General features: G+C 37.3%; 3 protein-coding genes and 3 non-coding genes across 6 annotated transcripts in view; 3 read left to right on the top strand and 3 right to left on the bottom strand.

Moving 5' to 3' along the window:
* arl5c (ADP-ribosylation factor-like 5C) lies at positions 1-3,588 on the top strand. Its single transcript, XM_028043059.1, has 6 exons — positions 1-190; positions 510-570; positions 654-801; positions 948-1,031; positions 2,075-2,226; positions 2,324-3,588. Exons 1-6 carry the CDS (start codon positions 145-147, stop codon positions 2,370-2,372), a joined length of 540 nt encoding a protein of 179 aa, XP_027898860.1. The 5' UTR covers positions 1-144; the 3' UTR covers positions 2,373-3,588.
* Positions 3,589-4,488: 900 nt separating this feature from the next.
* trnac-gca (transfer RNA cysteine (anticodon GCA)) lies at positions 4,489-4,560 on the bottom strand. The gene has a single exon. It is a non-coding gene; the product is annotated as a tRNA-Cys (tRNA).
* A 1,817-nt stretch (positions 4,561-6,377) lies between these two features.
* Positions 6,378-22,085, top strand: LOC114159400 (plexin domain-containing protein 1-like). The gene is made up of 14 exons (XM_028041351.1): positions 6,378-6,594; positions 14,237-14,385; positions 14,616-14,759; positions 16,972-17,041; positions 17,150-17,272; positions 17,343-17,461; positions 17,542-17,641; positions 20,454-20,549; positions 20,650-20,731; positions 20,796-20,856; positions 20,937-21,051; positions 21,144-21,170; positions 21,248-21,405; positions 21,488-22,085. The coding sequence occupies exons 1-14, from the start codon at positions 6,516-6,518 to the stop codon at positions 21,599-21,601; spliced, it is 1,437 nt and encodes a 478-aa protein (XP_027897152.1). The 5' UTR covers positions 6,378-6,515; the 3' UTR covers positions 21,602-22,085.
* Positions 15,768-15,839, bottom strand: trnac-gca (transfer RNA cysteine (anticodon GCA)). The gene has a single exon. It is a non-coding gene; the product is annotated as a tRNA-Cys (tRNA).
* trnac-gca (transfer RNA cysteine (anticodon GCA)) lies at positions 16,692-16,763 on the bottom strand. The gene has a single exon. It is a non-coding gene; the product is annotated as a tRNA-Cys (tRNA).
* Positions 22,086-23,301: 1,216 nt separating the features above from the next.
* Positions 23,302-24,139, top strand: part of lasp1 (LIM and SH3 protein 1) — a 35,877-nt gene continuing 35,039 nt past the window's right edge. The window contains exon 1 of the mRNA XM_028042112.1: positions 23,302-23,604. Coding sequence (XP_027897913.1) covers positions 23,536-23,604 — 69 coding nt within the window. The 5' untranslated portion in view covers positions 23,302-23,535. The remainder of the gene's footprint in view (positions 23,605-24,139) is intronic.

Here is a 24,139-nt window from a genome sequence, read left to right as displayed (position 1 = left end):
TATCGCAAAAAGCGAAGCAGAAACCGGTATAAGATGCCGAGGCAAAGTTTCGTGAGTCAAACAGGTGTTGATTGAAACTGAAGTTGCTCTTCTTCAGGATTTGTTTTGTATTCAGCGCTTCATACACTTCCTAAACATACTATCATGGGGTTCCTGTTGTCCAAGATGATGGCGGTGTTCGGAGACAAAGGTAAAAAACAGTTTCCATTTTTGTATTCATATAATGTACCTATTATAATATAACATTTTCCATTGTTATTTCGTTGTGATTAAACGGTTTTGGGTATAGTATGTGTTTTTTTGTATGTGTATGTATTTTGTTTGATTTTGTGAGTCCAAACATTTGAAACTACTACTGTACTGTTGATACCATCCAGTACAGTACATATGACACATCGGTACCTTATCTTATCTCGAACTGTCTATTCTTAGAACTGGCAAATGTTGTTCAGCACATTCAGTTTGAAACTGCAGAAGTAGATTTGACTACATTTGTTTTTCTCTTGCAGAGCACAAAGTCATTATTGTGGGTTTGGATAATGCTGGTAAAACAACAATCCTCTACCAGTTGTAAGTGATCTCAGTACTTTATGCAGATCTAGTCTGCTCTTAAAGTCATTTTGGGGCCTTATTTGAAACGTCTACAATTTCAGCTTGACGAAGGAGGCCGTTCACACGTCACCCACCATTGGCAGCAACGTGGAGGAGATCATTGTCCGCAACACTCACTTTATGGTTTGGGACATCGGAGGGCAGGAGAGTCTGAGGGCCAGCTGGTACTCGTACTACTGCAACACAGAGGTACAGCTATGCCGCGTTTCACAGGCTGAAAATTAACCTCTTGAGTCTCATCCAGGACAAAAACCGAAAGCTGACTGATGCCCTACTTTACAGTTTATTGCTCCTATATCTGTGATGTAACGTACTATAAATGGTTGCCTTTTCAGATTGTCATTCTGGTCGTGGACAGCACTGATCGTGAAAGGCTGACTGTGACCAAAGAAGAGCTTCATCGTATGCTTGCACATGAGGTATTACTTTACTTTAAACCTATGTAATAAATGACGCCCTATTTCTTTACATAGCTCCACTACAATCCCTTAATAACAGGTGTTTAAAAATAACTTCTTTCATAGAAATCTCAAGTTTTCTTTGTGTTTGACTCCTTGACGTAAAACTCTTTTGTTTATTCTTTGAGTTTATGCCGCACGTTTGAAACACACCCTCCGCCTTCAGTGAGTGAGTAATTGTGTTGTGAAAACAGAACAAGTTCTGACAACCCATGACACAACGTGATGAGGAACTTTCCTTTTTGGCTGTTTGAGTCAGCGACTTAAAATGTTCCGCTGAGACAGCTCAGTGCTGCGTTTCCACACTCGTGTCCAAATCTTCGTCAATATTTTGCCGATGTAAAAAAACCTCACAGAATTTCACAATTGTGGTGTTCCCATTAAATAACAAATGAAATTGAAGTCACATGTGAATAAGCTTGGTCATGCGATATTGTAAACAGTTACACGTGATATTCTTTATTCAGCCATGGTGTTAGCACTCATCATCTATCAGTCATCAGAGGAGACGTTTGCGTTTTACTCAGGCGTTTGAGTGAAAACACCCATATACTTGGGAGCGTCTACATGAGCCGCATTTCAGAGAAGTTGTAGTCTGCTATTTTACTTAAGAGCTTTGGATTTGACACATTTGATTGACACAACTTTTTATGAACTGTGCAATGCTGTGTGAGCAAAAGACATACAAGAAAACCAAAACAAACCATTGTCCTCCTCCTACTTCCTGTCATCTTCTTTGTTGTTTTCACCAGCAGTAACATCCTGCTGTTGATCATGTGACTTGTGTGATGTGAAAAAAGTGCTTCCAATGCAGTTTTGTGAAATGCATCTATTTCAATGCTGCTGAAAAACCACCCCATCCTAGCACAAAAATCTAATTTATTTTTGTAATTTCAATTTGAGCAATTTTATGGTTAATTGAAATGCATCTACTGTTGATATTTTTGAGTTAAAATTTGATAACATTCCTCATTGGTTCTTCTCTTGTTTTTTTTTTCATGTAGGATCTACAAAATGCTGCCATTCTCGTTCTGGCTAATAAACAAGACATAAAGGGCTCATTGACAGCAACAGAGATATCCCAGTGCCTCACGCTCGACTCCATCACAACACACTCCTGGCATGTCCAAGCCTGCTGCGCTCTGACTGGAGAAGGGTGAGTACACACCTCAGTTTAAGCTAGATTACTACCAAAACCACCAGATTAGTTTTCCACCTTTTATTAAAAGGCTCCTTCCTTTCTCCTCCTGCAGTCTTCCTGCCAGTCTGGACTGGATGAAATCGCACGTTGTGGCAAAATGATGCTCCCTGGGGTGGATCAAACTTCTCTAAAAAAAAAACTGAGCCAACGTCCGGTGCTGCAGATGCTGCATTGTCAGTATGATTTACAGTGTTTGGGCCGGTGTAATAGCATCTGAGGCAGAGCCGACTCGCCGCTCATGCTTTGTTTTCATGTGGGAGTCTGCAAAGAGCTGCTTCGATTCCTTTAGAATCACATTGAACAAACACCTAAAAGGTTTCAGGGCTGGTTTTTTATTGTTATTATTGAAGATCTGTGTTGTTGTACGTTTATATTGCAATTTTAATATTTTCAACTAAAACTATGACTATTTATCTTCTTAGAAAGATACATAATAATGCAATCTCTTTATGCATTCATGAAATTTCTCAAGTGTTGTTGAGACAACAACACTCTTTTGTCTCCCCTAGTAAAAGTACATGAAAGCCTTTTAAATAAATTGTTAATTAATGCAGTTGCATAAAAATCCAATTTGATTAAATTTATTCAGTGAGTAAAATTTGCCTCACCGTAAGGCAAAATGACTCTTGCTATAATTAGCAAGAGTCATTTCCTGTAAAGGAAATGCAACTGAAGCTCTACAGAGGTCCGTATCCTGTGCAAAGTTAGAAAAACAAGTGAACATGCCAATTCAAGTAAGGCTGATGTTTGTCAATCATCATAATTAAGGAAATGGCTGCAAGAAAATAGTTTCTTGGCTAAATACAAAGCTTAAAATAGCTGAAACTGTGACTAGACCCGACATTATCCTACCATCACGTCCAGTCAAGATGGTGGTAGAGGTGGCTCACTGTTTAAAAACTCCTTTATTATTAGCGTCGCCACTTATTGTGGAGGGTGCATTAACTGTTAAGCTGCAAACTAATTGCCCTACATTTATTTTGTAGAGTTTACAACTTGGTGCCAATAAGTTTTAAATCTATACTAGATTTGTCAGCTTTTGTCTATATTTATAATGTAGACAATCATTAACTCATTTTGACCTTTCACTGTTATTTTTTTAGTTGTTTACGTTCTTTCCATTTTAGAATTTCAACTCTTTTTCTAGATAAAGCACTTGCCTTTTCCAATGTTAAAAGCAACTTTTCATGCACATTTTAGCAGATGCCTGCAGATGCCTAACTGCTATAACAGTTAGCCTCTAATGAAATTAATGTATGTTTACATGATAAGAAATTCCTGTGGCCTCTTTTTTCTCAGTAACTCTGCAACGTTGATAAAAAAAAAAGCTCAACCTTATAAAGGTAAATTTTGTATTGTATGTCACTTAATACCAGCAGATTTCATCTGAAGGTGTTTTTATATGTATCAAAGCTCTCTAGTTTTATTCTGTATATTATAGAGTAAACTATTTCCTAGTTGGAAAAAGGAGCTGGCTGCTAAAGAGAATATGTTATATCTAAAATGTAAATACTGTGTTTTGTCAATTGTTTTTGAAATAAATAACAATATTGCAACTTTCAAAATGCTGTGTGTGGGTTTTGGGGACTACTGTTGGGCATCCACATTTAACTATATACTACAAACTAGATTTAGTATTTCCTTAAATATCCACCCATCCATCCATTTTCTGTTCACCCTTGTCCCTAATGGGGTCGGGAGGGTTGCTGGTGCCCATCTCCAGCTACGTTCCAGGCGGGAGGCGGGGTACACCCTGGACAGGTCGCCAGTCTGTCGCAGGGCAACACAGAGACATACAGGACAAACAACCATGCACACACACACTCACACCTAGGGAGAATTTTAGAGAAACCAATTGACCTGACAGTCATGTTTTTGGACTATGGGAGGAAGCCGGAGTACCCGGAGAGAACCCACGCATGCACAGGGAGAACATGCAAACTCCATGCAGAAAGACCCCGGCCGGGAATCGAACCCAGGACCTTCTTGCTGCAAGGCAACAGTGCTACCAACTGCGCCACTGTGCAGCCTATTTCCTTAAATAGCCCCAATAATAAATACCGATCCTCCACAGAGGTACTTTTCCTGTACTGTTATTCATGTACAGATAAATGACACTTCTAGCTCTTTTTGAAAGCAGTGCTATTTCTATTACAGCTTGATTATACAATCAATTTAAAAAGACGCTGTGCTTTAACAACAAGAAAAAGCTACTAAAGGGGGCATCCGGATTTGAACCGGAGACCTCTTGATCTGCAGTCAAATGCTCTACCACTGAGCTATACCCCCGCCCGTTCAGCACAGCGGCTAGCTAGAGGTTTTAACAGTTACAATCACGGACAAGTTTGACAATATATTTTATTGTTAATACGTGTAGTGTCCACAACAACATTCACTTGGCAAGTAATAATGTATTATTTTATTTTGATATGGAATTTTAAACTGAGAGCTAAACAAACAGTTAAGCTAGTACATAGCCGGCTAGCTATCTGGCTAGCTTTAAACTCTAGCTAAGAAAATTGCTATTCCACCATTAAGAAACCAGGACTGCATCTACTCAGTTTTAATTCAGAATCTAAAATTCTCAAAAATGGACTACGTTATGTACAAAGGAGTGTAGGATTTTGAATATGTTTTAAATAAACAGATTTAATGGCATACACCGAAGCCAGCTTGAAGGGGATTTGTTTGAAAATGATTCAATTTCAGCGTGAATTTTATTATTTTAGACTGACTGTTGAATCTTTAAGACGCAATATATAATTTGTCCATTCACCCAGCTATTGTCTTCCACTTAACAGCAGGTTGCAGAGTTAACAAGTCCAAAAGGAAACCCACATCCAGAAAATTCATTACAGTCAAAGTAACAGTTACAGCTGGCTTTAAAAAAGCACAGTAAAACCTAAGAACCTGCTTTTCAGCAATGTCAAAACTGTAAGAAATCAGATGAAGCCCACTTATTTCGCATTGGGTTTAAAGTGGAGAAACCCTCACCGCATTTAGGTGTAAGTTGCCTGATAAAATCACATTAGTAAGTAAGGGAATCAGTTGGCATTACAATAAAGAGCCTGAAGCTGACAAGTCCAAATAATCTCTTCATTATAGATTATTTTGAGACTTTGGATGATATCCACCTACTTGATGCAGACCAGTGCTTCAACTGAGACTACAACCATCACTGACATCTTGTGGTTTAAACTGTAACTGTTACTTTAATGTGTCACAGATAATGCATATCTATCTAGTTTAATATTGATGTTACTTTTATTTTTTGATGGAGTTATTTGGTTTTGTATATGAAAATTCACATGTTTAACTTCTATATTACCATCACTGGAGCCATGTCGTCCTGTGTAATGTTGCGCTCCTCATGGTGCATCTTTGCAGCAAAGCATGAACAGCACGTGTGTTGTCAAGTCTATCCAAAAAAGATTTTAGTTTGGTTCTCTTTTTATGACCTGACAGATAGATGAATTATAAAATATCACCATTGCTTATGCTGATCCGTGAACCTTCTTAAGTCGGATTGCGATGCTGTGCATGGATGGCCTCATTAAACAAGCCATATGTGCTCAAACCTTCTCCAATGTGACAAAACTCTGCAAGGAAGTTCTGGTCAAAATTCCTTCAAAATGACTCCTTGTTAGTTGTCTGGGTAAGCCGCTGTGGTCGTAAAGCTTGCTTTTAGTCACTTTGCACAGCAGAACAGAAAACAGTTTACACATTTATGAGACAATAAAGTGAAACAAGGATACTTTTCAGTTGAAGTTAAAAAACACAAGCAATGTTTTTGACTTAACAGGGAATATGCAATGTCATATTTAGCACTGATTATAAACCATGGTTGGCTGGTTGCCTAACCTTCATGCTCAGTAGATGTCATATTTATTACTGGATTCACAGCTGGTTTGGAAAGAGTGAGGAATCATACAGCTGCTTGTCACGTTTATAATTTTATTACTCTGAAAGTCGTAGTGGTCCAAGGCAGCGAAAATGATTCTGAAAAAACAAGGGAAGAAACACCTTTCATGACGTTAACATTATTTTTTTTATTACAGTCTACTCTGCTACATCCCAAAAACATCACTGAGGAGGAGAGAAAGGGGTGTAGTTAGTAGAGTGAGAAGCGAGTGAGATTCAGAGGGACGGATGAGACAGCAGCGGGTGGAAGCAGGCTGAAATTTGTTTTTGTAGAGAAAAGAAAGGAGTGGAGAGAGCATTTTTGTGCTTTTCCAGAGTGTAACATGTGGTTCGGTTGGGTGATGCTGTTTTTCTGTCTCTCCCAAACAGAACTGGCCAAAGTTTGGGAACAACAGCAGACAGGTGAGTTGTGAATAGTTTTACCTCCTACTCACTCACGTCCTATTTAGTTTAAAGCCCTTAGTTTGTTTCTAAAATTTTTACAACACAAATTAATTCAGATTAGTATGTAAATACATGAGATCATAGCCAGATGGCTAATTTGCAGGTCTTTGTCAAAGACTTGAAAAAATAATAAGAACAAAACCAATATAAGCTGATGAAATTCTTATTATAATGTAATGTTTCAATATAGAAATTCTAAATATTGTAAACCATAGCTTTATCTCATCAGTTCTCAATTTAAGTGTAAGTCAGCATCACTGGTGAAAATGCTTTCTATTTAAACGTGCTCCAAACCACAGAACTTCATTAGGAATCTTATAAAGGAACAAATGGGCATACCATGACTTTTCCTGTTTTATTCACAAAAGTGAATGAACAAGTTTACAATAAAGGGCACTATATAAAAAAAATCTTCCCCACAAGCATGCAACTGAGACTAAACAACAACCCGCAAGCAGTCTGTTGCAAGTTTAAAATTAGATTTGGACCTGTTTTTCTTCTTGCTGCAGTCTGGCAGAAGAAAAAAATAGCTCATTTGGTGCTTTTTTTGATCTTGATCAAAAGGTCTTGTTTTGTGTAAAAGTTGGGAAACAAAGCGAAGATAAATCCTTTTTTTCCCCTCTTGTGCTTTAATTAAATTAGTGATTTCAGATAAGAAAAAATCTGTCTGTGATAAGGGCAAAATGTGGTAGACAGAATTAAGCTGAAATGCCGTGGTATTAAAGCTGTAGTACAAAACTTTTATTAAAAATAACTGTATGTGTTTTATATATTTGTTAAATCTATCACTATGTTGTAGCTCTATGATATGAGACAGATAATCTGTGAAAAAATCAAGCTCCTCCACTTCCTCCCTGTGCTGCTATTACTGTGTAAAGAAATGGTCAGAAACAACCAATCAGAGCAAGGAGGAGCGTCTTAGCGCTGTAAATCACACTCATGAATATGCTAATGGTGAAGAAACAACTTACCGTTACAGGAAAACTAGACTTAGTATTCGTGACAGACTCTGTGGACGGGGAGATCTGTATCATAGCAGAGAACGAGTGCCACAAACACAGGCTTGATTGGCAGCGCTAAGAACCTCCTCCTGGCTCTGATTGGTTGTTTTTAGTTAGCACTGGGAGAAGGCAGAGGAGGTAGATTTTTTTCACAGTTTATCTGACTCATACCATACTGTCATGACATACTGTCAGTTTCAAGACATATCTAAAAAAATATAGTTTATAAAAGTTACACGCTGCAGCTGTAAGTCAATGAGACAAATTATGACTGAGATTATGACACTTCTTCTGCATCAGGAAATCTGTTGGAAATGAAAATAGAGAGTTTGCAGGTGGTCCTAGCAACATTAGAGGTCAGGTGTCAACAATGACCCAATCGAATTCCACGTTTGTCTTTATTTCTTTACTGTCTCCTGTGCCATTCAACTCTATAGAGTTTTGTTTTGTAAAAACAATGTGGATCCCAAGAGAGTCGTTGACGCCAACTTAACCGGACTGTAAAAACAAGGAGAGCCAAGCTAAAAAATAAATTGTGCACCCCGTTATGACCTCAGTTTCTTGGCCTCTTGTCTCTTGTCCTGCTAGTAAGTTAGCTAAACAAAAAGTTTGAAAGTGAGCCAAACATTTTAGAACGAGGCTGTAATGAAAAATAGAGGGATTTTATAAATCTAAACTCAGGATATTGTTATTGTCTTTCATTCCAATATCTGTGCTTCTTTAATTGGTTTTATCCAGCGTGACTTGTTATGGGAAACATACATGCGATTTGGCGGGAAGAGATAAGGGTGAAAACAGTGAAATATATCTGAGAATTTGAAACAGTGTTTGTTTGAGAAATAGTTTTGAGCTGAACACTCTGAACTCATCCGTTTCTCTAATTGGACAATGAAAAGCAGAATATGCTGTCTTCTCCACGCTGAGCGCTGGATAGATAAAGATAAGTGAGAATATCACTTCTTTCTTCCTTGAGAAGATTTGTCTAAATAAGAACAGTGCGATGAATGTTATTTGGCTCTTTTCAAGATTTTTTGGTGTCATTTATCAAATGAGTCTCCTTAAAAGTCATTAAAATGGTTCATTTTTGCTGTGGCGTGTCAGCAGATTGGAGGCTGTCCAAAAATTACACAGAGGGCAGCAGCAGCACCACTGTCTTAAAGATTTAATCGGAGTAGAAAGGTTTAGTAAAGCTGTACTCCAACTGCAGCCAAAGATGTCAGAAAAAAGTGACATAATTTAGACTATTTCGGTGGAAAGCAATTTAAGAAATGTGGAAATGCAATTCTGCAGGAGTTGTTGGAAAGAACTGTAGATGTTTATTGTGGCTGGATGTTTGGGACTTGATGCCAACTCCTCCGGCCTCCGCTCAGGAAGGGTGTGTCCTCTCTGACCATGGACAGAAACAGGCAGCTAAACGTTGAGGTTTGCTAGCTCCTAAAAGAACAGGCAAGGGTCAGTTTTCTGGCCAAAGCATATGGTTTTTTATTGCTTTAAATGAGTCCCTCTGTTTTTAAACTCGCTGGACTTTTCCACAAGCTTGTGATCCTACACCTCAACATTTTTAAAGAAATATTGTAGTTCAAACCTCACTTATAATCTTTAACAACTGCATGTTTTTAGCAAAAGATATTATTTTTGAAAACATTTAGTACATTCAAGCTTTCTACAATTGCATTGTTGAGTAAATATCTCAATATTTGTCAAAGGTTTCAGGGTGGAAATTGTTTTCAAAAACAATAGTTGTGAGTGCAAGTTTGAATTTATGATAGATTTGTTCTAAATCAGTTCCAAAATACTTAATCATTCCAAAGGAAAATTAAATGTTGTCGTAAGTCATATTATTCAACTTTCTTCAGAGTGGTTGGGTGCTGATGGCTGTCTGACTGAAGACACTCTGTTAGTATAAAAGCAATCCTATTAAGAAGATGTTCATTGTTTATCCGTAATGTTCCTCAGTTTATGAAAAATCCTTCTTTGCACAATCATCTCCAGACGTTTGTCAGAACAGAACCAACCATTTTTATCAGTTCAGAATTATGCAAACCAATTTGTGGAAAATTATTTCACTATAGCTTTATAGTGCATTCACCTTTCAAGAACGGTTCAATTAAATCAACAAAGACCCAAGATTTATGATGCTCTTGCCCATGAAGAGATATCTAAACTCCCAGTAGGTACATATATTAATTATGAATATATACAAACACAGAAATCACAAAGCCTGTTATCAGCAAAATATGCAATCGCTTCACCTAATATATTGTGCAGGGAAAATAGCCAAGTGTTACCAGCTGATCAATAATATACATATAATGTTTATGCCTGAAATACCAGGAACATATCTACAATCATTAATGAGTCAGTCATCACCTTTATTGAAAAGGTGTTCATTAAAATCTTTCATTTCATCTCATTCCATTAAAATAAATAAATAAATTGTGTTCTCTAAATTAGATCCAATTCCTGTATTTTCCCCTAAAAGAAGAACAGATGTTCAGATTGAATCTTGCCACTGACTCACCACATTGGTATTTTGTTGCTTTATCTCAATGTCTGTGATTTTCTAAGTGTCGATGAGATGTAGACATTAAAATGAGCTTTTCAAAACTAAAAAACAATCACCTAATTCACAAAAAACTTTATTTAAATATTTTATATCTGCTTTGCATTAGATATTAGCAATAGGATCCAATTTGTTGTTAATATCTTACGTATCGAAGTTCAAATTCTGTGTTAAAGCCAATCTGTAGCAAGAAGAAAAGTGTGTGCCATAAATAATTCATCTGGGAAAGCTAGTACAAAAAGAAAGTTTTCCAAAGTTTCCAAAATTTATGCCTCTAAATTTGACAAAAGCTGCATTGTAACTGAAACAGATGAGCCATAAGAATTTATTTGCTCCCCATTATGATGAGACGTCACTGTTCCTATTACCAGACACCACATCAGGGTGGATCCGCTGTTCAACCATCACACGTCTGGATTTACTGTGATATAATTGGCAGCCACAAAGGATCTGACACACAACACAGGGTGGAGAACATACTCTAACAGAGAGCTAAGTCAATAAATATGGTCTTAAACTAGTTAAAAAGTACCTCTGAGTGAGGCTGAAAGGTGTTTGCATGCAGAGCGATGGGGGTCAGAAAGAGAGGAAGAGGTCTGGACATGCACCCTTCTGGAAAATTTCATTTACCAGCCAAAAAGCTACCACTCCATGTTTAGAGAAATTCATTTAAATTACTTCCAGATAAAAGTAGATTGTAGCTAAACTGAAGTAAGAGTGAATTTCTCAGGCAATTATCTCAATAATTTGATCTAATAAGTAAAAAGAGGGCGTGGGAGTTGTGTCCGCACACAAGGGAGTACTAGAGTAAAAGTCATGTTTTCTAACACACCTGAAACAAATACATTTCTCATTACCAGGCTTCTATGGAGTTGCATAACATGCTGAGTTGGTAATTTAGTCATTTAATTTAGGTGTGATGGAGCAAGGATGAATCTGAAAGTTGTGAGAAACTCTGATTTTATGTTATTCCCAATCACTTGCACTTTGCTACAAAAATTGACCGTGAAACCAGTTCTTTCAAAAATGTTTGCAGAAGCAGTCTGCATGCACAGGTGCTGGATTTAACACAACTATGGCCACAAAAGTGATTAATACACCTAAAATTAATTATTTGAATGGGTAAGTCAACACTTTAGCAATACTATCCACAGTAAACTTAGCACTTTTGTTTTTATGCCTTTATTTGTCTAGTTGTGATGGTCTTTTTGAGACATGGTAAATCAAAAGATCATAAATTATTTGGACAAGCATTTTATGGAAGCTGGGACACAATCAGAATTAACTCTGTTGTGCAAAAGAATTGCTTTTTAAAGCCAAGTGAAATCAGTTACATTTTTCTCCGTTTATATCTAGACTCCATTCCCTATTTTCACTAAAGCATTCCGGCTACATCTTAAAGTAAATTGCGAGAGACACTGCACTCCTTAAAAAAATTTATTTTACGCCCCCTAAATATTTTTTCTTTCGGTATCTCTTTTTAAGCTGTTAGTTTCCAATCACTTCAGCACCCAAATATTTGAGGCAATTTTCCCACCTTCGTGCTTCATGCAACGTTTAGCTAGCACTGTGAGCTAGCCGTTGTAACGGTAAAAAAAAAATAAATAAATAATGGCGGACTTTTATTAAAGAATGTTTGAGCACAGGTTTCCTCACCGGACCACAGCAGGTCCGGCAGGGTCACCTCACTCAGTTTTAATCTGCTCAGACACAGAGACTCCCCCACTGACAAAAACCCACGGAGCAGCAGAGGCTAACTCTTCGCGGCAGCCGGGCTGACCACGGCAAACGTCGCCGGGGTTTCAGGGAGGAAGCTGAGCACGTCGGGGTGACTTCCTAGCTTTTTTTCCCTGTTAACGCTCCTGCTAACGTCCTCCTGTAATCTACTGAAAGCCAGGAACAAGAAAACAGCAAACGCTTCGTACAGGAGGAGACCCTCATTTAGGGTTAGATCAGACACCCCGCGGAAACTCAGCGCTTGCCATGGGTATATATAGGCTGCTTTGTGACGTCACTACGGTGTCCGGTAAAGTGAATAGCGGAAAAACGCAGGGATAAATAGTTTATGTTATAAATTCAACGGATACTCTTGCTCTGTTTTTAGTGTTTGAACCGCATTGTTGTCAAAGAAATAACTTTAGTTCTTCTCAAACCAGCCTGTCTTGACAAATATATATAGCTAAATAAACTATGAATACACACACACACACACATATATATATTTGTATATACTGCATAGTATATATATAAGTATATATACTATGTAGTATATATGTATATATGTAGTATATAGTATATAAGTATAAAGTTCATATACATGTACACTATATTTGGTCTTTTAGCCCCATTTTGTAAAGGGGCTAAAAGACCAAAGAAACAGAGCAACAGTATCCAAAATAGTGTAGCAGCATCAGTTGAATTTATGAACAACCTCAGTTTGTCTGTTCTCATAAATGAGTATTAATGAGACTGCTAAATTTTTTATCACTGACTAGCCTTCACAATTGGGACACTTATATGTCCACCATTTGCAATTTTTTATCTCTCTCCTACATATTTTAATACTGAGAAATGGCAAAACCTCCCAGATCGCCATCTCAAATTCTAACGCTGCAGTTAGTTTGTTTAAAACCGGATTTTATGACAGATTTACTGAGAAAAAGACTGGACAAGTGTTTATTATTTCAAAAGGTTGTGAGGAAAAAACTTTTCCTTTATGCACATCAATTAAATTTGGAACTTCTGGAGCCAACTCCTTACAACAGTTGAGACCAAATCAGATATTTAAGGGAAAATAAAACACAACATATCACCAAAAACGCATCTCATCCAAAGTGTCAAACATGGTAGTGAACAAGTGATGATTTGGACTCTTTTTGCAGCCACATAACCTTGAATCTTGTAGACATTGTCATTGTTCATGCATAAACTCCTCTTTATAGCAAAGTATCTTAACTAGAGTCAAGTGTAAGATAATCTATTCAACAACTGAAGGTTAGCCCACATAAGGACATTAATAGGATAACAACCCCACACACAGACGGCAATTATCCACAGGATGTCGTAGGACATTAAGAGAGCTGTTAATAAAACGAATAAAACGAATGCTTGCAAACCTCAATGAACTTCTCAACAAAGCGATGTTGCAAAGAAAGAGATTATGCAACGCTTTTACTGCTAAAACTTTGTTCTCGTTAAATAATGTCCTTCTGGAATCTCTAATGTTTCTTTGCACATTTCAGGTTAGAATGAAATGCTTTCAGCAGCAACTAAAGATTATTTTTAATTTTTGGTCTGAACAAATAAACACCCAGAAGCAAAATCAAAATCAACATGAATTCTTTTTATAATTTTTTCAATTTCCTCTAATTATTTTTTGCCCTACAAAAAAGCCTCCTATAAAGCCTTCCAGAGGTTATTTTGTATAATTACTGTCAAAAGTGCCAATTTGCACCTCTGAAGAGGCCTTTTTATACAGCTACATAAAGCTGAGGTTGGGCAAGGACAAAAATGTCTACATGTATAAATCAAATTATGAGGATAAATATACCAGCAGAACATGAATTTTCCACACGCCATAAAAAGCACCGCACACTTCAAAAATAAACTTTTAACATAAGCCAAGACGATGTGGTTTGAAATAGGGGCAAGTTGTCAATTAAAACACCCAAAAGTTTAAACCAAAGCCTACCTACCCCAGTTTGCTTACCAAATATGGTCAGATTTGATTGCAGGGTTTGACAACTCATTCAAAGCAGAAGAAAAATATTCTATTGTTTTGTATTGTTTCTGCAGTCATTCAACAATGGTGTTTGCTAACAAAGGCAAGGCAGACAAATTCAAAGGAAAAGTTTTTATTTCACTCAGGACTGACTGTCTGAACACAAAACCACAGCTGTAAACATCACATTTTAGAGTTGCAATAAAACTGACATGATTTTCTGTTTTCCTTTTGATGAAATGCTGCTTTTCTTTTCAAATGCATTATCTAGACCCAGAGGATTTTAAAAAATGGCTTCTTATCTCTTTCTGACAGATGTTTTGTACAGTGTGATCCCGCATCAGCGTGAAGAGTCAGCTGCTGGCTACAGAGTTCGGAGATCTTCTTTGGGGAGAACTAGCCGGGCAGTTCTGGGTGGAGGACTAACAATCAACACGTTGCCAAACAACATGACACATGTAGTGGTGAGAGCTTCCCCGCAGTGTTTCTTCTCGCAGTAAATATTCAAGGCATGTAATAGTACTTAGGTTTGTAACCTGATGTATTTGTTTTAGCTGAGGTTAAACAGTGCCCTCTTTTGGAAAGAAATATTTACTCCTCTACACAAGTTTGGAACGGCATGAAACAGGATGATATTTAAACATGTTTCTGAGGTTCTTTGCGACCTGTGATCCACATTGTTTCTGTCTTGAAGGAGGATTCTGGCAAGTATTACACGTGGCGCAGGTTTGGACCTGAGGACCAGCGAACCCAGGACCTGTGGTTTGACATGACAGACGTTCGACATGGCCAAGTTAGAGTCCACAGCATTCTGTCAAATTCATACAAACAGGCTGTGGTGAGTCTTACTTACTGATATTTGTTTGAATAAATTAGAAATAAAGCCACTAACCATATAATTGTTCCACCAGTCTCCCACCTGCATCATTTTTTTGCTGTTAAAACTGTTCTCTTTTATTTTTGCACATTTCATGAAAAGTTTACAGTGTTGATCAACAAAACTGAGAAATTTAAACTTAGAATTAATCACTCATACAAAATAATCGGCTACAAACACGCAAGAACACTTAGTTTGATTCTTCTCTATCGAGCTTCTTTAGAAATAGATTCCTGTTTGCACTAACTTGCAAAAGTATGCATACTCTTTGAATATTTAATTTCAGTGTCTTGTTGGGATATAAAGCGAGACAACAACACAAAGTACCACTTAATTGTCATAATCACACCAAGCTGTGCAGGCGACACAGGAATCATGAGAAAAGAGGTGCTCTGCTCAGACGAGACCACAATTGAGTCTGTTTTTATAAGAGTAAAACGGCAGTAAACAGAAAGAAAAATCACTCATGATTTTGGGGAAAAAAAGGGGTTTTCCAAAACAATGACAAGCGCTACCTTCTATATTTAATTTCTTCCATTGAATGCATTGTTGGAATGAAGTCATATATGCCAAGTCAGACCTTTCAGAGTTTGACTTTTTCAAAATATTAACTGAAAATGTTAGATTTTACACAAACCTTGTGGAAAACTGTTGGTTTTCTTCTAAATCGAGCACCAGTTGTAGTGAAAATCTTCAGGTTTAGTAACATTACATCTTAAACTGGCTCTAATCCTTCTAGCACTGTTCATACAATCTGGACAATGTTGAATAGTGATAGATTAAATTAGAACTGATTTGAAATCCTGGGAGATGAAAAAACATTAAAAGTGAGATTAAAACAGTTCAATCTTTGTTTACTCTGTCTCTATAGGCCAAAGTCTGCAGAAATAAAGTTTTCACCTTGTCAGAATGTCTTTTTACAAAAAAAGTTGCATATAAAGAATTAACAAGGAAAATGTTTGGTGTAACAGGGGGCACCCAGATTTGAACTAGGGACCTCTTGATCTGCAGTCAAATGCTCTACCACTGAGCTATACCCCCACAATATTTTCACTTTTTAGTGTCATATACAATGACGACTTCAGATATTTGCTAAACATTTCTAGTCTTTTATCTGTAATAGATATATTTAAGTGTAAGCTATTTAACCTAATTTAAAAATATTTAGTTATACAGTACTTGAAGTGAATTTTAGAGATTTAGCAAGCTGACATCTGAAAACCCTGTATTCAGAATAACAGGAATGTTTTGATATTCTTTTGAATTTAACAAAACTAATTGGCTGCCGTCAAAATGTTTGTTACATACTTGTTTTACAGATCAGGTTGTTTTAACTCATTTGAGTTAATGCATACAAATATTATTTTGCATCCAACAAGTGTTTAGACTTGAGCTTTGAATTTGTTGAAATCCAGAAAATTGTTGCATCCTCCATTAGGAATTTTTCAGAAATGCCATGATTAGATAAATCTGATAAATTAGTAATTGTTTTGTCTGTAATCCCAAAATTCCTTCCATTTTGTCAACAAATATATGAAATCACGTTTTATTTTTAGTTAACATTACACCTATAATTAACTTCAGAATCCGTTCCTGCTGTACTTGCCAAGGTGATGCACAGTTTGAAGATGGGGAATATATTATGAATTTATACAATGGTTGTTGAGAATTTCAACAACCATTGTTGTGAAAATGGTTGTTGTGAAACCATAACAACCATTGTTGTGAAAATGTTTCTTAGTAGGTGATAATGTAGGTTTTTAAATCTGGATTTGAACCAGTTCAAGCTTTGCTTTTGTGGAATATATTGTACTCTATCTTACAAAATCAGATAATTCAGCATATTTGTTATTGAAAGTGATCTATTAAGAATTTTGCTGACAGAAATTAAATAGGGGGCACCCAGACTTGAACTGGGGACCTCTTGATCTGCAGTCAAATGCTCTACCACTGAGCTATACCCCCACGTAGTGAAAGTGCTGATTTGTTACTTTTGTTGTTGTGTTATTGTTTTGTTCTGTGCAGATGGATTTTGATTCATTACACATTCATTAATCTTGCAGGTTTTCTGTAATATTTAAGTCTGAGAACTGAGATTGCCATTAATGAAGGTTTTTACACTTACTGACTGCTACTTTGTCATTATAACAATTTGTGTCTTTTCTGTTTGCAGAGAGTCGCCTTGTCTTTTGACTTTCCTTTTTACGGACATTTCTTGAGGCAGATTACCATTGCAACAGGAGGTACAACTTCAGAAACTTTACAGATGCTCCAGTAACCTTTCCTCCTTTCCACATATGCTCACAGTGGGATTTTTTAAAACATATTGTCCCATATGGTCTTTTATAAAGGATTCATCTTCACTGGAGATGTTATTCACCGCATGCTTACCACCACACAGTACATTGCCCCTCTGATGGCTAATTTTGACCCCAGCTACTCTAAAGACTCCACTGTTCAGTACCTGGATAATGGTATGATATCATCTCACATGTTGGCACCCAGATATCACCCTGATGTTTGAAAGTAACTTTTTGTCTGTAGGAGAGGTGTTCGTGGTCCAGTGGGAGAGGGTTCGACTTCCAGGCAAAGAGTCAGCTGGAGGCTTCACGTTTCAGGCTGCTCTTTATAAGACAGGAAGAATCTCTTTCAGCTACAGAGATGTGAGACGGATTTTTCATCTCTGCTCCTAGATATTTCATCATAATTCGCCAGCTTTGATATTCTGTTTTCTGCTGAACAGATTCCTCTGACACTGGATGTGATCGGATCGCCTGAACACCCAGTGAAGGCCGGATTGTCAGATGCCTTCATGGTCATGTCATCCACGTCACAATCACCAGGTCAAGATCTACTTTTTATCCACATAACTGCACAATTTGACATTTCGAAAATGAATTTGCTTAATGGAAACACAGCAATTTCCAAAAATCTCTCATTTTTTGATAAAAGGTTTTGGCTGGATGACATGGTGTTTTTGGACCACATAGAAATTGGTTTATTTCCCAAAACTGCAATGGAAACATTTTTATTGCATCACACAAGTCATGTGATCAACAACTGGATGTTACTGCTTTTGGAAAAGATGAAGAAAGATTTCAACAGAAAGTAGTAGGAGGATGATGGTGCATTGTGTTTTTTTTCAATGACTTATCGCGTGAACAAACTTATTCACGTGATTTTAATTGTATTTCTTATTTAATGGGAACACCACAATTGCGAAATTGTGTTTTTTTTTTATATTTGGAAAATGTCAATAAAGTTTTGCATGCATTTGTAATGGAAACACAGCTACTGGCAAAACAAAACACAACTGGAGGATCTTGGCTGGCATGTTTTTTAATGACTTATATGACCAAACTTATTCTCTGGTGATTTTAACTACATTCTTATTTAATAAAAACAAAACAATTGCGAAATTTTGTAATTTTTTTGACATTAGAGGAATATCAGCAGAGTTTTGCACAGATAGTGTATGTAAGGAAAATGCAACTAATAACAATTGTTGAGCTTATCACACTTATTGGCACCCCTGGTTAAAATGTGAAAAGAATACCCAAAGTTTTGTTGGAGTTGCACAATTTTTTTAACACCCCTATCATTTATTTTAATTGAATAAATATAACACCCCCCCCCCCACACACACACACACATATATATATATATATATATATAGTAAAAATATAATAAATAAATAAAACTGAAACCTTTTTAATGTATTCTTACTTATGTATTTTTACTTTTTTTTTAAAGCTAATCAGTGTTGAAAACTGACCAAAATAGGAAAGACAGGAAAACATATCAATCAGTTAAGGCGGATGTGCTGTATGTTCGGTCTACAAGTAATAGCTATTTGCCTAAACTTGCCCACATCTACTTTGGAGGTTTAAAATAACTTGAACTATGACAGGAGCAACAAAATTTAGCATTTTAGTTTGACTTTATGTAGTTATGAGGATGATAAGGGTGTTAAAAACTAAAATAAAATAAAAATCAAACCTATCTTCAGGTAAGTAAGTTTCCATAACAACTGTTATCTGCATGCCAGCTGGCGGTTTGGAGTTGTTGCCAGGGAAGTTATTTTTTTCTATTCTTCCCTGAAAAATGTAAACATGTGGACTAACAGTGTGTGTTCTATGGTCAGATGAGACAAAGATTGAGCTTTTCAGCAACAAACATTCCAAGGGTCTGTGTTGAAATAGGATATATATATATATACATCTCCTGCCTATTGTTAAGTCAGGTGGATGCAGAGGGTCTGTTGCGTGTCCACAAACTCTGTGTTAAATATCACCGATTGCTTTGTTGTTGTTGTTGTTGTTGCTTAAATTCCAGGACATTTTGTACAACAATCTGCTGTTCTCTGCCAGGAAACTAAAAAGCACATTGACATGTGGTTTTGCAGCTGGATATGAATTCAAAACATCAACTCAACCCAACCTTATTTATAATAGCAAGCAAGACTGACCAACATCATATAAAAGCATCCAACATAAAACAACTAAGCAAAGGAGGTTATACACAACTTGACAAATGAAGTGATCTCTCATGCTGGGGCAGATGGAATTGAAAAAATATGGGCTTTCAGAAAACATGTAAAAAGAATCTTGTAGTGTAATTTTTAAAAAGATTAACTGTCTTTGTCTTCCCTGAGCTGCTATTGCCATCTGAAGAAATTCACTGCTCCCGACCAAAAGCAACCAATCAGAGGCAGGAGGAGGTCTCTTAGCGCTGTCAATCACCTCATGCACTTGTTTCTAAATGTGCTAATGGCGGACAACATCTTTTTAAATTTGCTTTTGCTTGAATTAGTTTTGTGTATTTGTTATGTTGTTTCTTGAAAGGTGATAAATAAAGTTTTAGTTACTTACTTGCAGCTTACCGTTTCAGAAAAACTGTTTATCTGCCACCATCAGTGGCCATGCTAACTAGAGTGAGCATTCACGATAGACTCTTCTCTCAGAAAGAAGCTACTCCTTAGCAGAAAACAAGGTTGGATAGCGGGAGGTGATTGACAGCGCTAAGACCCTCCTCCTGGCTTTGATTGGTTGTTTTTAGTTATCCATCCATCCATTTTCTGTTCACCCTTGTCCCTAATGGGGTCGGGAGGGTTGCTGGTGCCCATCTCCAGCTACGTTTCGGGCGAGAGGCGGGGTACGCCCTGGACAGGTCGCCAGTCTGTCGCAGGGCAACACAGAGACATACAGGACAAACAACCATGCACACACACACTCACACCTAGGGAGAATTTAGAGAAACCAATTGACCTGACAGTCATGTTTTTGGACTATGGGAGGAAGCCGGAGTACCCGGAGAGAACCCACGCATGCACAGGGAGAACATGCAAACTCCATGCAGAAAGACCCCGGCCGGGAATCGAACCCAGGACCTTCTTGCTGCAAGGCAACAGTGCTACCAACTGCGCCACTGTGCAGCGCTGGGAAAAGTCAAAGGAACTCTATTTTTTCACAAATTATTTGTCTCATACCATATTGTCACGACATATTGACAGTTTCAACAAATATGTAAAAGAATATATTTTTAAAAGTTACATACACCATCTTTAAGGTTATTTTTTTTTACCAGTAGAAGTGAAGAATGCTGTAATTAGTCATTAGACAATAATATGTTTACATTTTATTTCTCCTTTTCAAGATGGACCTCAGCAAACGATCTATGAGTACCATCGAGTTGAAATCGACATGACAAAGATTACCAATTCATCTGCTGTAGAGCTCACACCACTCCCCAGTTAGTAAAATCTCTCATCTTTCACGAATGTTTCATATCTTCATATTAGCTTTAAAACAATGAAATCTTATTTTACTGTTTTTCTTCTCTTTTTTCCCAGCTTGCCTCTTACATGACAGCTGTGAGCGCTGCCTCTCCTCCAACCAAACGTCTGTTTGCAGTTGGTGTAACGTTCTCCAGAGGTGAGCAGCTAAACAACTCAGATAAAAATGTCCCTCTTTGTTTTATTCAAACATTGTGTTTCAGGTGTTCAGATGGAATGGACCGTCACAGGCAGGAATGGTTGGATTATTCTTGTTCGGAGGAGGTAGGGCTGGGGCACAGATGTTTGCTTTAATTTGACTGTGTTTTGAAGTGAAACAGAGTTTTATTATTGTGTGTGGACAGAGCAAAGACGCAACTTGTGATGATTACTTCAAGGAGGATGGTTTCACGGCTTCTTCTGTTGCACCAAAAACAGAGGACACAACACCTTTAATTCCAGAACAAAGAGACTGTACAGGTAATCTTTCCCCGATGATTTTATTTGTTAAAAATAATTTCTTCAGAATTGTGGAGCAGAACTACAAAGCTAAATACACTAATTTCTTCCAGATGATGAGATTTTCATTATGGGCAGTGGTAAGTCACAAATAAAAGTTATTACTCACAAAACATTGTTTCGGATTTAAAAACACAGATGTTTATCTTGGCTTCAGATGTGAAAACAGAGTCTTCAATCAAAAGTAAAGAACTGTCTCACACTGGCATCATTGCGGGGATAGCAGCTGCTCTGGTCTTACTCTTGGCTTTGATACTTGTCGCCATTTGCATCCATTGCTATCCTACCGGCTTATCACCGCTCTACCTCATCCAGGTACACCACACATATAATTCAAATAAATTCTAACATCCTTGTTATGTTTATATCATATTTTCCATTAAATATTGCCAAACAGAGACGCAAAAACTACTGGCCGTCCATGAAGTTCCAAAATCAGCGGCCAGGTTACACAGAAGTGGAGGGAGAAGGTCATGAAAAATACAGCATCGTTGAAGCTGGGCCATGTTGAAATGTGCAAATCTGTGCAACCGTCTACGTTTTAAATTGAAGTTTTACTTTGAAGCACTGTGACTTCTTTTTTCCCATAAAAAATATAAACATATATGATACTTTGGAACAGTGTAGCTATTATATTTGGTGACAATTAGGCAGTATTTGCACACTGATCAGTTTCACATGAAAGGTGTTCACAAGTAGAGCTATGTCTCATAAATAGTGTTATAGACTTAAGTGAGCGCTCCTTCATTGATCCAATAAAGAAATTTTAAAAAGGAAGTTTTAGTTTCTTGTGCTTTCAACTGAATGTTTTTACAAAATCCTGAGTCTGTTGTACAGTGCAGATTTGATTTGTTTTTATTTTTTTGCAGATAAAGGTGAGAGAAGTGTGCTGTGCATTTGTAATTACCCTCATTTTATTCTGATTCCTCTATATAAAGTACATTGAAACCAAGTCACTAAAATCAATAAAGAGAGTTCTCTTGTGTGTAATTTAATCTCAGGAGATGTTCTGTGAAGGTTAGTTAGGGTACATTACTCCATGAAGACCGATGACGATTTTCGATGGGTCAGAAAAATGTTGGAAATAGTTTTCCAAATGATACACTGCAATAGCTGAATAAAATGTTTTAATTTATGACTGTGATTGAAAAGACCAGAGAAAAACAGTAAAAAAAAATTGGGTTTTGCTACATGTTTTCTAACCTTCTGTTCTGTTTTACTGTTTGATATTGTCCTACTAGAACTGTTTCACAATAAGATCATTTTATTTTTTTCCCCTCATCTTATTAAGTTGACTGGAAATGTCCAAATAATAAACAGTGACTTCCTGATTCCCTGAGGTCTAAATATGATGTGGCAGAGGCCTGCTTCAAAATGGGAAAAACACAAGAACATAGCATTCAAGTAAGGAAGAAGTGTTTCATCCTTCATATATCAAAACATTGCTGCAAGAATTCGTAGTAATATTTAAATATTGTAAACACATCAAATCATTACACCTTTTTTGTGAACACAATGGTAAGAAAGAGTCTAAAGCTCACTGTTAAAAAAAATATACAACTTTGAAATACATGTAATCCCAGAGTCATTGCGCTTACGTTTTAGTTTGCTAAAACAGAAAGACTGGTGCTGTTTTGCTGAATAAAGTGCTATAAATAGGGCCTAACTCCTAATATAGAGTTCAAAAACTAACCATGCACGTTAGGTTAATCTATTTTTCTACATTTTCCTGTGGTAGAATTGTGTTTTTTCTGTGTTTACCGTGGGATTATGACTGCACAGTGCATAGAAAATAGATGAATGGATGAAATTGTTTGTTATAGCGTTTGCCAGCAGGTGTCGCCCTACGCAATCGTTTCACCTGGACATGAAGTAGGACATGCAGTGAACGTGGCAGATGTGCAAAATGTGATTTAGGAGCACTGAATTGGTGGAGCCCCAAAATCTGCGAGATGACTGCATTAGTTTGCTATGCAAGAACAGATGGAGCATGGATAGGACAAACAGGAGGGCTCGATCAGACATCACTAAATACTGATTTGCAGCACTTTGACACATCTGTTACAGTAGTTGGTGGATATTTTCAAATTATATATTTCCCCATTAAGTCATCTGATGAGTAATTACTCATTCAATGAAAATTTAGGTGGAAAAAAAAGCCCAAATTGTAAATTTTTCTCCCTTCTCTGCACGGACACGCGCATTGTAAGGAAGGAGAGGAGGGCGTCGGGAGCGTGCTTTCCGTGTCTGGTTAGTAGACTGACAGCCAGCTGTGCGGCTACAACAACAATCTCCTTTGCTCCATACAACAAGATTCTGGTTTTGGTCAGCAACCGACTTCTGTAGCTGGTGTTTCAAAGCGAACACTCGACAGCACGCCGCCACTTTTGTCCCGTATCACCGCCGGATTGTCTGCTAACTAGCGAGAAGAGCGTTTCCTCCAACATGAATCCGTTGTGTGGCAGATGTAATCAAGTCGTTTACCCCACTGAAAAAGTGAACTGTCTGGACAAGGTAAGAGCTCGAAATATCTTTGTTCTTCTTCTTTTTTTTTTTTTTCATTTTTGGAAAATAAAAGAAAGCGGGCTGAGTTGTTTTGGACCCTATCTGGGTTTTGTTTCTGCCTCGCTAAAAGCGAAAGCGTTCACATATTTCGGTGAATGAACTGAAGAGCCCAACAGAGGAACAGGTACGTCGACGTTAGCAAGCTAGCAGCTAGCCAGCGTCTGGGAATGCGGTGGCACCACAACGTGGTCGAAAAGGGAAATAGTGCCCATCCTGGTTAATAATATGCTCCTTTTATGTAGGTTTTGTGTATTAATTTGGATTAAGGTGTTTATTTGCCCGCAAGCGAGGCTTCGATGTGCTCCCGACAACCGAGCCTCGTCTGGGCCCGAAACGACAAAACACACCACTGCTTTCGAACAGGGCGTATTTATTTATTATTTAGTACGTTTTTACCTTCACACATTAATCCCCTCAGGTGGAGATATTTCCACCCACTTCCTGAACAATACAGCACTTTATCCACGACCGAACACGTTTGTTT

The sequence above is a fragment of the Xiphophorus couchianus genome, chromosome 16 (assembly GCF_001444195.1).
Source record: "Xiphophorus couchianus chromosome 16, X_couchianus-1.0, whole genome shotgun sequence".
Lineage (NCBI taxonomy): Eukaryota > Metazoa > Chordata > Actinopteri > Cyprinodontiformes > Poeciliidae > Xiphophorus > Xiphophorus couchianus.
Note: the sequence above shows the minus strand (reverse complement) of the source record. Positions and strands in the feature narration are given on the sequence as shown.